This window comes from Vicia villosa, unplaced genomic scaffold (assembly GCF_029867415.1).
Source record: "Vicia villosa cultivar HV-30 ecotype Madison, WI unplaced genomic scaffold, Vvil1.0 ctg.000353F_1_1, whole genome shotgun sequence".
In the NCBI taxonomy this organism is placed as follows: Eukaryota; Viridiplantae; Streptophyta; class Magnoliopsida; order Fabales; family Fabaceae; genus Vicia; species Vicia villosa.
In genome coordinates, this window is record NW_026705160.1 from 745,264 (window position 1) to 761,284 (window position 16,021).

Genomic DNA, 16,021 nt, shown 5'->3' on the forward strand with positions numbered 1-16,021 from the left:
AATAAAAAATCTCATAAAGAAAGTAAATTCCTCCAAGTGTCATAATTAAAAAAAACCTACATATTGTTAGTTTATCTATGCATTTTCTCTTCTTGAATCTAAAGAAATGTATTGTATGCAAAGTACTCTTTCATTTAATTAAAAGATGTCAAGGGACAAATCCAAATAAGAAAATGCACGATGTACTAGCATCGAATCGGTTTCAAGCCAAAGATTTTTCCAATTCTTTGTGTTAGGATAATCAATAGCAAGCATGATTCCATACAAATCAACTTGAAAGGAAGTGGAAATTTCAATCTTAGCTAAGAAAGATCTAAAGAATATTTTTAAAATTATCCCTAAAGAATTCGACCAAATTTAAAATTAAAATCTCTACTAAACTATGACATATTCAAAATATTCTCTCTCTCAACTGACAATCGAGTAGTACAATTAATGTGCATCTTAAGTTGTTCATGATATAGGGTGAATAAAATCCTATTATAAAAACTAGTAACAAACTCGTGCGTTCGCACGGGTTCTGATACGGGACGCGTATTTGTTTCAAATGTATATTTTTTATTAGAAAAATATTTGGTTCCTGTGAAAAAATAACAATTGAATGTATAAAAAAATGTCTGATACCCGTGAAAAACAAATTGAATGTATAGAAAAATGTTTGCTACCTGTGAAAAAATAATAATTGAATGCATAAAAAAATTTCGGTACCTGTGATAAAATAATAATTGAATGTTTAGAAAAATGTCTGGTACCCGTAAAAAAAATAATTGAATGTTTAAAAAAATATCTGTTACCCGTGAAAAAATAATAATTGAATGTATAGAAAAATGTCCGGTACCCGTGAAAAAAATAATAATTGAATGTTTAGAAAAATGTCTGGTACCCGTGAAAAAATAATAATTAAATATATAGAAAAATGTTCGGTACCCGTGAAAAAATAATAATTGAATGTTTAGAAAAATGTCTGGTACCCGTGAAAAAATAATAATCAAAATATATAGAAAAATGTTAGATACCCTTAAAAATAATAATTAAATGTATAAAAAAATGTCTAGTACCTGTAACACTGAAATAAATTAGATAACTGTTGAGTCCTATCTGCTAATGTTTTTTATGCTAATGTTTTTAAAAATCTAAAAATACAAAAAAATAAATATATTTAAAAATAAATAATTTTTTAGTTAGTTTATAAAAAATAAATTATAGTTTTGTTCTTAACTACTTAAATAAAATATAAATAATTTAGGTATATTATATTTATGTTTTTTTTTTAAATGAGGAATTTTTCTTAAAAATATTATAGAAACTTAGTTAAATATGGAGATCTCATCAAAACTTATTTTCTATATAGATGTCTTTTCTCTCTCCTAAAAATTAGCAAAATAAAAATTAGTTTTTATGGTAATTTTTTAAATCTAAATAGTAAAAAGTAGGTATAGTAGGGGAAGAAAAAGTAGCATTTTTCAATAAATGATTTTTTTAATCTAAAAAAATAGCAGAATGCATTGCAAGATTGGAAGTGTTGAAGAGTTGGAAAAGAGCTGAAGCTGGTAGTAGAATACCCCACCCCACGTGGCAACACAAATTAGAAGCAGGGGCAATTACGTACTTTTTAGACCAACTTATTTTCTTATATTTTAGATGATATCTAAGGGACAGGGCTAGAATTATTAATTAGTGAGGGCAAATATATAATATGTAGCATAAAATTTTGGATAAAAAATTGATATGTGTTGATAGTGTAAAATAGTTTTACACTGTCAACTAATAACGACAATGTGTTCTATCAAGTTATACTACAAATTTTGAATAACTTATGTGGCATGACAGATTAAATATTTTTATTAGTGCAATACCCTTAAATTTTTATTCTCATATAAAAATATCATTCGCATATTATATATATATATATATATATATATATATATATATATATATATATATATATATATATATATATATAAAAGGAAATTTTATAAAATAATTTAAAAACTAAAAGTATAAATGTATGTATATAATAAAATTAAATATATGAAACAATTTGAAATTATATGATTACTATTAGATAATACATATGACATTGTGTATTGTGTATAGATAGTATGATGATTATATATGTCATGGAGAACGATCTTAAAAAGTTAACCGTGTAACTAACTTATGAAACCACAACTAATTAAAAAACATATTTGTGTATTTTAATGCAAGAGAGTAACTCACCTAAAATTACATCCGTAGTAAATTATAAGAGGTTTTGGATATTTCACAAGAATTAAACAATATAATTATTACTTTATGAAAAGTGAAATGATATAATATAACTTCTTTTTTTTATAGACAAAAATAAGTTTTATTAATAATGAGTACAAGGGGTACTCTAGCCCATTACACCACCAGCCAATTACAGATAAATAAAGTCTAAAGGAGTTTGTAATCAATTATAAAAAGAAGAACACCTTTGACCTCTCGATCGGATCGCTTGCCAAATCCACGAAACCACGTTAATGTTCGCGACCATATCCTCTAACACACAAGGCTCATTCTCAAAGCAAAGTTTATTTCTTGCATTCCAAATTATCCATATAGTTGCCAACATATCAAGCATATTTTCTTCTTCTTTACTTTCCCCTTAAGAGCTACTAGAAAATGCTCTAAGTGATGAATACCATAACATGTTTTCCATTTATTAATTTAATTGAGATTTAAATTATTTATTGGAAATTATTTCGCTTTTGTTGAATTATGGAGAATTTTAGAAAAGAATGTTATTGGGCTTGTGGTGTAGTTAGTAGAGGGGAGGTGCTATTTGTGTAGGCCTTTACTAACTATTGACTCTATTTTCATAAGAAAATAAGGAAAAATTTGGAAATTGGAGAAAACAAAGAGTCACAGAAGAGAACAGCAGAATGTGAAAGAGAGATCTGGAGGAAGAAGAGGAAGAACCAAGATCAATCTCTGAGGTAAGAGGAAACTCTCCAATTATCATCTTTTATGTTTTCATAAGTGATAGGATTGATTGGGTAGATTAGTCCTCTCAATTATATATGTTCTAGGTTTTGGGATTAGTGGGGTTTTTAGGTACAATTGTGTGTTTTGATGCAATAGAATGTGTATGAATGATTATGGATGTTTGATGAATATGTGTTGTGTTTGAATCATGTCGAATTACTGAAATTGGTTCCGTTTTGGTGTAGAATTCGAATTAGTACGAAATGGTGATGAGTAGAGGGGCTGAGATCCTGTCAAAACTGAGATTTTTGGGTATGTGCACGCTGTAACCGGTTACCGCGTGGAAAAATAGGGAAACTAAGAAATTTTGACAACTCTAACCGATTACCCTCCCTGCTGTAACCGATTACAGGTGAATTTCAATAATAGCAAATAGGTTGACGTAAAGGCGTAACCGGGTAACGCCCATGTTGTAACCGGTTACACCTGATGCTATTTTGAAAAATATTTTCTAAAATTCATATCTTTTGAACCGTACGTCTGTTTTAAGCGCCATTTTGAATGTTGTGTCAATAATTAAAAATCCTATATAGTTAAGTGACAGGTTGGGACACTGGTCGATTTTATTTTAAAAACTCGATTTAATTATTTTGGTGATGTTATACATTGTAGACATAGGTGGTATTATGTAACAATGTGATTGATGTGGTTATGATATAATTTTATTGTGATTGTGGTGATTGTTGTGATTGATATATGATTGATTATTGAATGATGCCAAGACATGTACATACTAATTGGTGATGATAACAGTGAGTTATGGTGAGATGATATTGTTCATCGAATCGGTGGTGTTGGTAAGTATGTTATATGTTGCATGCATTCATGATCATACTTGGTTGCTGAATCCTTGTGGATCAGTGGATGGCATAATTACAATTGTGGGGTATTAGTGTTGACAGGGCCGTATCTCGGTGATGTTTAGATCGGTAAGATGGGTTAATCCCATGATGAATTGGTACCACATGCATAGTGTCAGTACATTGCATATATACTGTTATAACATGATTGGAAGGGTTCCAGTGTTATTTCACGGTGATTGTGATTGATGGTATATGATGTTTTTGATAAATGAATCTCTAAAAATCTGAATATGTTATAATTGGGTGATTAATATGCTTATGAAATGTTATTGTTTATGAATATATAACATTTGTTAATTGTGATGAGACTCACCCTTACTGTTGATGTTTTTCAGATTGAAGAGTAGGTGCTTTTGCTTTGGTGAGGATATCTATTAGGGTAGTCCGTTAGTCGTAGTGTCGGTGTCATACTCTGATATGTAACACTAGGGAACGTTTGTTTGAGAGTGTTTGATAACTCTTGATTTTATTTTGGTTGAATAATTTTTTAATTTTTTGGAGATGATGAACGATGGTTTAATGTTATTCAACTTATGAATCTTTTCAGATGTGTTAACATGTTTCAGTGAATGTTATTTATTGAGTTCCTCGTGATAGCATGACACGTGTTTTAAAAAAATGGTTATGTAGAATTGTAGCATCCTTTTTACATATTACTCTGAATTAATTAATATATTCCGTGGGGGTTTAGAAGGGTGTTATAATAGTGGTATCAGAGCATAGTCGGTCGTTGTGACCAGGGTCTTGTTATCTTTCCCTTGTATACGACTAGTGTGAGTTATCACTGTCGATACTTTTTTCTAATGGAGATTGTTTTGTAATTAGCAGAACAATGGCTGGAAGAGGTGGAAGGAATGATGATGCGATTGCAAAGGCTCTGGGCATGATTGCTAGTGTACTAGGAGGGAATGTCAATAGAGCTAGGATTGGTGCTAACAGGCAGTTGGGGGAATTTCAGAGGAACAATCCTCCGTTGTTCAATGGCACTCACGATCCTGATGGTGCTCAGAAGTGGTTAAAGGAGATCGAAAGGACCTTCTGGATGATTGATTGTGCTGAGAACCTTAAGGTGAGGTATGGTACTCACATGTTATTTGAAGAAGCTGATGACTAGTGGGTTGCTACTAGAGCTGAACTTGATGCAGAGGGTGTAGCAATCACTTGGGCTATTTTCATAAGATAATTTATGAGGCGGTACTTTCCAGAAGATGTTCGGGGAAGGAAAGAGATTGAGTTTTTGGAACTGGAGCAAGATAATATGACAGTGTCGGAGTATGCTTCCATGTTTGTTGAGCTGGCGAAGTACTACACCCATTTCAACAATGACAAGGCGGGTGAATTCTCGAAATGTACCAAATTCGAGAATGGCCTCCGCGACGAGATCAAACAAGGTATCACGTATCAGAGGATTCGTCGGTTTGCTGATTTAGTGGATTGTAGTAGATTTTTAGAAGAGGATAACATTAAGGTGAAGTCAGCTCACTCTCGCGGGTTGGTTGACAAGAAGGGTAAGAAGCCTATGGACCAAGGTAAACCATATGGTAAGGGAAATCCGAAAGCTAGTGAATAGAAGAAGCTTAGTGGGGGAGACTCCAGTGCTCCTGTTAGGTGCTATAACTATGTTGAAGTTGGACATCGCAGACATGAGTGCAAGATTGGAGAGAACAATGCTTTAAGTGTGGTAAGACGAGACATATTTCGACTAATTATGGAGAGAAGACTGTGACTTGCTACAACTACGATGAAGAAGGTCACATCAGTAAAAAATGCACTAAGCCAAGGAAGAATCAGTTAGGTGGAGAAGTCTTTGCTTTGTCTGGGTCAGAGACTACTTCCGAGGATCGGTTGATTAAAGATACGTGTTTTATCCATGGCACGCCTTCAATTTCAATTATAGATACTGGAGCAACTCATTCATTTATTTCATTGGATTGTGCCAAACAACTGAATTTGGAAATATCTGAGATTAATGGAAGTATGGTCATTGACACTCCTGCGTCGGGTTTAGTGACTACTTCATCCGCTAGTTTGAATTGTCCAATTGATATATTTGGGTTCATATTAATTGCTATACGAAGATGGTTATCTTTTCTAAAGCCTTCAGTGTTGAGGATTTGGCGATGACTGCTAGACAGATAGACGAGGCGGTTAAAGACGGGGCTGCTGTGTTTATGTTGTTTGCATCCATGGAAGTGAAAATAAAATCGGTGAACAACTAATTGTCGGTAGTATGTGACTTTCCAGAAGTTTTTCCTGAAGATGTGAGGGAGTTGCCACCTGAGAGAGAAGTGGAGTTTGCTATTGAATTGATTGTTGGAACTAGTCCTGTATTGATGGTGCCGTATCGTATGTCGGCATCTGAGTTGGCTGAACTGAAGAGTCAATTAGAAAAGCTACTTGAGAAGGAATTTATTCGTCCTAGTGTGTCGCTGTGGGGTGCGCTGGTGTTGTTGGTAAAAAAAGAAGGCTCTATGAGGTTGTGTGTGGACTACAGACAGTAGAATAAAGTTACTATCAACAATCGGTATCCGTTGCCGAGGATTGATGATTTGATGGATCAACTGGTTGGAGCATGTGTATTAATTAAGATTGATTTGAGGTCTGGATATCATCGAATTCGTGTGAAAGTATATGATATTTAAAAGACTGCGTTCAGAACAAGGTATGGTCATTATGAGTATACAGTGATTCCATCTGGATTAACTAATGCACCTGGTGTCTTTATGGAGTATATGAATAGGATCTTTCATCCTTATCTTGACAAGTTTGTAGTGGTGTTTATAGATGATATTCTTATATATTCTAAGAACGAAGAAGAGCATGCAGATCATCTTAGAGTTGTGTAGGAATTATTGAAAGAGAAGAAGCTTTATGCGATGTTGTCAAAGTGTGAGTTCTGGTTAAATGAAGTAAGCTTTCTTGGTCATGTGATTTCCAAGAATGGTATTTCCGTAGATCCTATGAAGGTAGAAGAGCTATCTCTGTGGGAAGCTCTCGAAGTATGTTTCCGAGATTCGTAATTTTCTGGGTCTTGCAGGTTATTATCGGAAGTTTATTGAAGGATTCTTGAAGTTAGCATTACCGTTAACTAAGTTGACTAGGAAGGGTCAAGCATTCATTTCGGATTTGAAGTGTGTAGAAGGAATTCTAGAGCTGAAGAGGAGGTTGACTAGTGCTGATATTCTGATTTTTCCAAATCCGGCAGAATCTTTTGTAATTTATTGCGATGCTTCGTTAATGGGATTAGGTGGTGTTTTGATGCAGAATCAGGTAGTGGCTTATGCGTCGAGACAACTTAAAGTTCATGAAAGGAATTATCTGACTCTTGATTTAGAGTTGGCAGCGAAAGTCCTTGTGTTGAAGTTATGGGGACATTATCTGTATGGTTCGAGGTTTGAAGTATTCAGTGATCCCAAGAGTTTGAAGTACCTCTTTGATCAGAAAGAGCTTAATATGAGGCAGAGGAGATGGTTAGATTTTCTTAAGAATTATGATTTTGGATTGAATTACCATACGGGTAAGGCGAACTTTGTTGCTGATGCTTTGAGTAGAAAGTCCTTACATATGACTATGCTAATGGTACGGGAATTGGATTTGATTGAACAATTTAGAAACTTGAGTTTGGTATGTGAAGAAACTCCTAATAGTGTTAAGTTGGGAATGCTGAAGCTGAAGAATAGTATTCTTGATGAGATTAGAGCAGGACAAAAATCTGATGTTGAATTGGTTAATAAGTTTACTTTAATTAACCAAGGCAAAGGAGGAGATTTCAGAATTGACGAGAATGATGTTATAAAGTTTGATGATCGAGTTTGTGTTCCTGAGATTAGGAAGAGTATTCTTGAAGAAGGACACCGTAGAGGATTGAGTATTCATCTTGGTGCTACCAAGATGTATCATGATTTGAAAAATCTGTTTGTTTATTCTTGTTTGACTTGCCAAAAGTCGAAGATTGAACATCAGAAACCGTATGGATTTATGCAACCGTTGTTTATTTCAGAATTGAAGTGGGACAACATATCTATCGATTTTGTTTATGGTTTACCAAAGAAAGTTAAGAACTGTGAAGCTATTTGGGTTATCGTGGATAGATTGATGAAATCTACTCACTTTATACCGATGAGAATGGACTATCCGATGGAGAAGTTAACTCAGTTGTATATTGAGAAGATAGTTAGTCTACATGATATTCCTTCGAGTATTGTGTCTGATAGAGATATAAGGTTTACGTCCAAATTTTGGGAAGGTTTGCAGAAAGCTTTGGTTACTAAGCTGAGATTGAGTTCTGCTTATCATCCGCAGACTGGAGGTCAGACGGAAAGGACGATTCAATCGTTGGAAGACTTGTTGTGTGCTTGTGTGTTAGAGAAAGGTGGTAATTTAGATAGTTATCTGCGTTTGATTGAATTTACCTACAACAATAGTTTTCATTCGAGCATTGGTATGGCTCCGTTTGAGGATTTGTATGGTAGAAGATCTAGGACGCCTTTATGCTGGTACGAATCTAGTGAGAGTGTTGTGATTGGACCAGAAATTGTTCAAGAAACTACATAAAAGATTAAGATGATTCAAGAGAAGATGAAAGCTTCTCAGAGCCGTCAGAAGAGCTACCATGATAAGAGGCGGAGAACACTTGAGTTTCAAGAGTGAGATCATGTGTTTTTGAGGGTGGCTCCTATGACTTGTATTGGTCGAGCGCCGAAGTCAAAGAAATTGACGCCGCATTTTATTGGTCCATTTTAGATTTTGGAAAGAGTAGGGGAAGTAGTGTATTATATTGTTTTACCGCTGATGCTTGCGAATTTGCATGATATATTTCATGTGTCTTAGTTAAGGAGATACATTGCGGATCCGTCTCATGTAATCCAAGTAGATGATGTACATGTAAAGGACAACTTGATGGTGGAAGTGTTTCCCGTGAGGATTGAAGTGTTACTTGGGATTGAAAAAATTACGGTGGAAATGTTACTTGGGATTGAAAAAATTACGTGGTAAAGAGATAACTTTGGTTAGAGTAGCTTGGGGAGGACCAGCAGGTGGAAATGTTACTTGGGAGCTGGAGAGTCAGATGAATGACTCTTATCCTGAGCTGTTTAATATGGTATCAGAGCCTATCGATCGGACCATGGGTCGCCTACCGTTAATATCTACGCATCAAGCCCAAAAGAGTGTTAGGCGTGAAGAGGTGTGTTAGGAATATCCTAAGTCCCACATTGGTTAGACATAAACCTTGAACATAGCTTATATAGAGTGACACTCCTCACCTTACCATCCGGTTTTGTAAGGATGAGTTAGGTAAAACTCTAATAGTACTAAACGACCAAATTAATTAAAGGGAACCATTAAAGAATAGAGTAGACTTAGCGAGCACGATAACCGAACCACTATAAATTTGACTTATATTTTTATCTCTCTCTCTCTCTCTCTCTCTCTCTATATATATATATATATATATATATATATATATATATATATATATATATATATATATATATATATATATATATATATATATATATATATATATTAGAATTTTATGTTAGGGTCATTTTTATCGTTTTCTCAGAATCCTATGTTGTTAAGTTCTTGCCATGATAGCAATTTATTAATTAAGGGTAGGTTTTGTTAGAATTGACACTTCGAATAATCTTTTTTTGGTATTTAGGCTAAAAATTATCGTACTAGAATCCATATTGTTTCAATATACATTTACACGTCTTGTGTAAATTTGATAATAATACAATACATTAATTTTTTGTTCTGTTGGCTAGTTGTTTGACTCGATCTTTACCATATTATACACCGATTGAGGTGTTCTATGTATATATAGTTTGATAAGCATAATAATTTTTATTTGGACATTGCTTCCGCCACAAAAATTAATTTTTGTTTTTAAACTCTGACAAACTTTTAAAAACTTTTTGTTAATTGATCAATTTTATTTGACATGTCTATTCACCTCCCCTTTTAGATCGATACATTCTCGTATTCTCACCCAACATGTTCCTCAATGAGGATCCCACATATGTATTTTCCTTGTGGGGGGGCAAGGATTCCCCATGAGGATTCATCATAAGTAACTATGTAACACCTCAATTTAGAAATTATGTTGCTTATGTATTTATTTATGAATATTTTGTGATTTATTGTGTTTATTTGATTATTGGTGGGTATGTAAGACCTTGAGTTAGAAAATATATTAGATTAATTAAATAATAGTTTCATGTTGTTAATAATTAAAATTATTAGAAATATAGAATAAATTAGAGTGTGTAGAGATTTTAAGGGCATACAAGTAATTGCATGAGAGTAATTTAGGGTATATGAGGAAAAGCATAGTAAGGGACAATCCATAATTTAAAAAGGAAAAATAGAGAAAACAGATCATTCTATGTTGTACGTGAAAAGTTGGAGGAAAAAGAGAAAAGGGTTAGGGCACAGAGGTACCAAGGAAACGCCCATCCATAGAAAAAGTAAAACTAGAATTAGAGAAAATTTAAGGTAAGAGTAAATAATGATTCTCAATTATGATTGATACGAGAGAAGGGTAGATGTATGGTTTTAGTTCTCTTGATTGATATTAATTTGTGATGAATATTGATGAAAATTGTGAAATCCCTAATGCCGATGTTGTGTGCATATGCCGTGTTGTGAAATTTTTGATTTTGTTCAAGTGGTCCTTTCTTGTAGAGAAGCTAACTCTTGTGCGACTGCCCTAACTAATATAGGATGTTTAGAAGAGACTTATTGAGTCTATAGAGAAGCTTCTGCAACTTTGAAAGCTCTTTTGGATTTCGGCGGAGCTGGTCTTATTTTCTCTAGGAATGTGTTGGTGTAATTGTTTTTATTTTTCAGACTTTGGCCCTCCCATTTAAAAAAAAATGAAGAGATTAGAACATAAAAAAATAAAAAATAAAATAGAGAGATCGAAGGTTCTTTTAAAGCCTTAATATATGTAATAATGGAAAACTAAAAAAAATATTTAATTAAATGTCGTTTCATTTTTAGACAAAGAACTAATTTTTCTCAATTATATTTTTAATTAATATTATGTTCATTAATTTGAGAAAACTATTTATACTTTATATTAATAATTGGAAAATAAAATGGTAACCACGATAAAAATTGTATTAATAACTTAAGAGTAATAAAATTTTATATTTTTTCTTAATTTTATTTTATATTTTTATTCATATCCAAATATCTTAAAAATTTAAATAAATTAAGTTTATTTATTAATATTTTTGTTCGATTATATATTTTTGATAAAATAAGTTTACAAATATTTAAAAAAACATGAAATAAAAATTTTACTATAAATAATTTTTATTTATTTTATGTTTAATACACGTCGTACGATCTTTCATTTTCATACGTTGGTCCATACTGTCTAGATTGGCCCATACTGAAAAAGAGTACTGTCTAGAGAAAATTTTACTTCCTACCCCTACAATTGTCCGTGTACTCCTACAATCAAAAATTTTGGACGAAATAATCCTCATATAAATAAGTAAATTTTTTTTCATTTTCAACTTTTTACTGGTTGTGAAGCAAACACTCTCCATTCTCTCCACGAAATACAAACCGGAACGCTTCAGAAAACTCTTCCGGTTCACAAATTTTTCAAACCGGAACACATTTTGTAAGTATTTCGGTTTACAAAATTTTCACCGAAACGCATTTGAAAATCGTTCTGGTTCGTTGCTTTTCTCACCGGAGCGCTTTCCAAAACTCTTCAGGTTCATTGTCATCCACACTGGGACACTTTTGTAATCCGTTCCGGTTCGTTGCAATCCACACCGGAACACTTTTGAAAACTGTTCCGGTTTAGCAGAAATACAAACCGGAACCCTTTTTGAACTGTTCCGGTTTGATTTTTTGTGATATTTTTTTAATTTTTTTTCAGGAACATGCGTACATTAGGACCAGACGGGAGGCCTACTACCCGCCGTCGCCGCCGCGATGAAACTGATCCCTCTAACCCATCACAAGAGCCAGCACAACTAGCACAACCACCATCAGAGCCACCACAGCCAGCTGGATATCCTGGTGGACCATCAGATCTATCTTTATTTGTTCGATACCAAGACCATGTTGCTCCCCGTTTATGGTACGGACAAGTAAGTAAAATTAATTAATTTATTTGAAAAATAATTCATTATTATATTTTCTAATGTGATTTTTTTTATTTATTTTCAGGAAAGAGGTCCTAAAAAGGAGCTTAAAGTCGCTGGACATGGGACGAAGCTCCAGGACAGAGTGCCTTAGATGCTCCCACCAGAGATTGAGGTTATTGTGAGTGGGTCAGGTCTGGCTTCTCTTCAGAGAACTAGCCTGACCAAGATAGACGTTAACCTCGTCTCAGCATTTGTGGAGAGGTGGCATGTTGAGACATCGTTATTTCACATGCCATTTGGTGAGATGACGATTACATTAGATGATGTTGTCAGCCTGCTGCATTTGCCTATCGGGGGTATGTTCTGGTATCCACATGAGCATGTCACAGAGGAGATGTCTGTTGATCTTGGCTGCGAGTTTTTAGGAGTGGATAGGGATGTCATGGCTGAGCATGTGCGTTCATGTAGGGGAGCTTATTATTCGCTGCAGTGGTTGTATGACAGATTCAAGGAGTACCGTGCTGCTGGTAGCTGGGCTTTTGCGACCAGGGCATATCTGATGATGTTGGTAGGTTCTACTATTTTTGCGGACAAGACATTTACTCTGGTCGAGGCCCGATATTTACTACTGTTTAGACACCTACGTGGGCTTAGTTCCTACAATTGGGCATCTGCTTCAATGGTCACTCTTTATCGCCAACTTGGGGATGCATCTATGTTTAGTTGCAAGCAGCTCGGTGGATATCCTACTCTGCTACAGGTATTTATGTTATTTTTAATTAATTGTATATTAATTCATATATTGTTATTTATATTATTTAATATATATATATATATATATATATATATATATATATTAATGTATATGATATAATTTATTTGGTAACAGTGTTGGATACATGAGTACTTTTTTACACTGGGAAGAAAAGGAGAAAACTGGCGCCCATCTGACAATCAAGGGCTTTCGCGGGCGATGAGATGGTCCTACAGGCAAGAAGCCATCAAGGTGGATATTATAGACCGATATTGGACCAGCGACACCGACAGACGTCATATGCCGCCCATTCGAGGATCATAGACGTCATCGTGCTTTTAACGTGCTATCTATGTACAGAGGTTTTCTTGTTTTGGGTGATTTACATGTGCCATACTTACCCGACAGGTGTCTTCGTCAGTTTGGTTATCGCCAGTATATTCTGCCTGCACCTCCTGCTGATACGCTTAGCAATGATGAGATTGCTGTCGAGTGGATTACCTATTACTAGAGCGTGGCATATGTGGTTAGAGGTACCGAGCCAGTAGGATACCCTCATGAGACGGTTGATGGGTATTTACAGTGGTATTACCGCGTGTCGCATCTTCAGGTGGTGCCGCCCCCACCTAGTGTGCGTAGAGAGGTTCCAGTTCCTGTCTTTGATGCAGGACCATCTGATCCGGATTGGGCTCGTGCCTCCACATTAGTTCACCGTTATCTCCGGCAGGTAGAGGCAGAGGAGGATGATGTAGCGTATGCTGATTTATTTGAGGTGTTACGCATCGCCCATGAGCATTGACTATTTTATATTTTATTTTATATGTTATGGGATATTTTGGATTAAATGTTATGTGGTATATTTTGTGGTATGTTTTATGGTATATTTTATGGTATATTTTGGTATATTTTATCGTCTATTTAATTTTATATGTTATGGTATATTTATTTTTATATTATTTGGATAAGATTGCACTATTAGTGGATTGCGTTGATAAGGTTGCATGGATAAGGTTGTGTGGATAAGATTGCCCCAATGGCCTATAAATAGGACCTCCTGATGTTGAGAAAAAATATCATATTTTTCAGAATGTCTCTTTATAATTTTATGGTTGACACAATTGTTTACTTTACTGGAACTAAGCATCCCATGAAGTCTCCAATACCTGACGGTTGCGGGAGCCTTGAGGCACTGAAAAGTTGGTTGAATGAATAATTTCCTGAAACTGATAACCGACTGGTGGGTAAAATCTTGTACTATGAAAATTGGAGCATGGATGTTGATGGGAGGGTAAGTTATAATGTTGTGGAGTTGAAGTGCGATGCTGATATGAAAGACATGTGGAAATCACACCGCCGTAAGATAACTAAGGGGCTGATCGAGTTTGAGGTGAACCTAACAAGGTCTGCTGACGATGTTCTGAAGATGCTGGTGCATCCAGATTCGTCTGCAAGAGTCTAATGCTTTATGTTCTATGTTCTATTTTCTAATGTTATTGTTATCATGTTTTAATGTTCTATGTTCTATGTTCTATTTTCTATTTTCTAATGTTATTGTTATCATGTTTTAATGTTACTGTTTTAGTTCTCTATGTTTCTATGTTTAAAAACTTCTTTAAGATGTTTTAGTTAAAATATTACATGTAAATAAAATAAAAACTTCTTCTAAGATGTTTTAGTTAAAATATTACATTTAAATAAAAGTCACTTAATCTAAATTAACACTTGATAGTAACATAGGCGTAACATGGTGCCAATGTTGAAGACGTCCAGCAAAACCTAACATCCAAGATGTCACCGCTTGATAACGAAACTTCATCCAATCTAACGTGACGGGTGGCAGTGGGAAGCCTTCTTTCATATTAACCTGATTTCATAACATAAAAATAAATAATTAAATAAATAAATAAGTAAACAAATAAATAAGCAAATAAATATATATAAAGGTTACCCGAATCCAATGATTCTTGTTGAGAAGGCCAATGCAATATGTAGGAGCACTTGGAGAAAATGTTGTTGTCATGGGAAAAGAAGTCAAGCAAGGGTTACCTAAATGCACAAGAATGACGTTATATCGATTCTCTATCAAATAGTCCATCTCTGGTAGTGACAACCATTTCTCGAGTGGTTGAAAACCAACATTATCTATCAACAATCCATTTCTCACTTCGAATAAAATTGGACCGAACAATCTCTCATATAAGTCCTTCTTTTCTCTTAATTCCATGTCCAAGTCACGACGAACCATTGCCCAACCATCCTCACTATACCCATGAAACGATGCAATGACTCTAAATCCACAATTACCATTTGCTTCAACATTAACAATCTTGGTAATATATGGCCTAATATGACAAGGAAACTGAAGAGTGAAATCCTGGTTCTTTGATTGTGAGTGCTTCTTTGACTGTGATTGCTTCCTGGAAGTTTGTGATGCTTGCGATTGTTTTTGTGAAGATTGAGATGCCTGATCGTCATACTCAAAACCTGAAGGATCCCTATAAACATCATACCCAACTGGTTTCTTCCCTTTCCTCTTCACTCCGCCTTTAGTTTTTATTTTCTCATGTGGTGGACACAATGAAGTTGTTGTGGGATATGCAATTTCACAAACCCTACTTTTCAATGCTCTTTTTCCAACAACATCTAGTGATTTAAACCTTCTCCATAATTCATCAATTGCATTACTCATATCCACCTCCGAACCAACTTCCTCATCTAAAGGTGTAATACGGTGAATTGACTTTTTATAATCGAAAATGTCGCGGTTAAGCAAGAGTCGCCACCGACTTTTATTTTATCCAATTGGAAAGGCTAAAAGAACAGGAAAGACCTCTTGAAAAGATTTTGAGTTCGGGGGGTAGGTTATACAAAGGGAAGGTGTAAGGCACCCTTTGCATCCATGGTTATCCATGGGCTCTTAATTGCTTAGCTCACTTGTTTGAATGTTTGAAAAGTTTGAAGTGTCGTGTGTGAATAGTAAGAAGATTTCGTTAAGGACTTTAGCTCGTAAATAAGCGTAGCCTTGTTTTGAAATTGTTTTGAAATAGGAGGTGTGAAAAGAATTTTGATTTGAATATGAGCAAGCAATTAAGAACTACCTACCCTAAAATCGTCTTTCGTGTTCTTTAATTCTTTCGGGCGAAAGGGTCTATCCATACCATGAGAGGGCAGGAAGTCTTTCAATTGGATGTGTAAGGGCCATCGAGTAATCGTTCGCCATAAGACTGTCCCATGCCATAAAGAGGGCAGGTAGTCTAAGGGAAGGATATAATAGTCAT

The 16,021-nt window shown here is 34.6% G+C and overlaps 1 protein-coding gene across 1 annotated transcript; it reads right to left on the reverse strand.

The window, feature by feature from the left end:
• Positions 1 to 14,448: 14,448 nt before the first annotated feature.
• LOC131627281 (uncharacterized) lies at positions 14,449 to 15,432 on the reverse strand. The gene is made up of 2 exons (XM_058898121.1): positions 14,692 to 15,432; positions 14,449 to 14,607 (listed from the first exon to the last, which is right to left on the reverse strand). Exons 1-2 carry the CDS (start codon positions 15,430 to 15,432, stop codon positions 14,449 to 14,451), a joined length of 900 nt encoding a protein of 299 aa, XP_058754104.1.
• Positions 15,433 to 16,021: the final 589 nt, after the last annotated feature.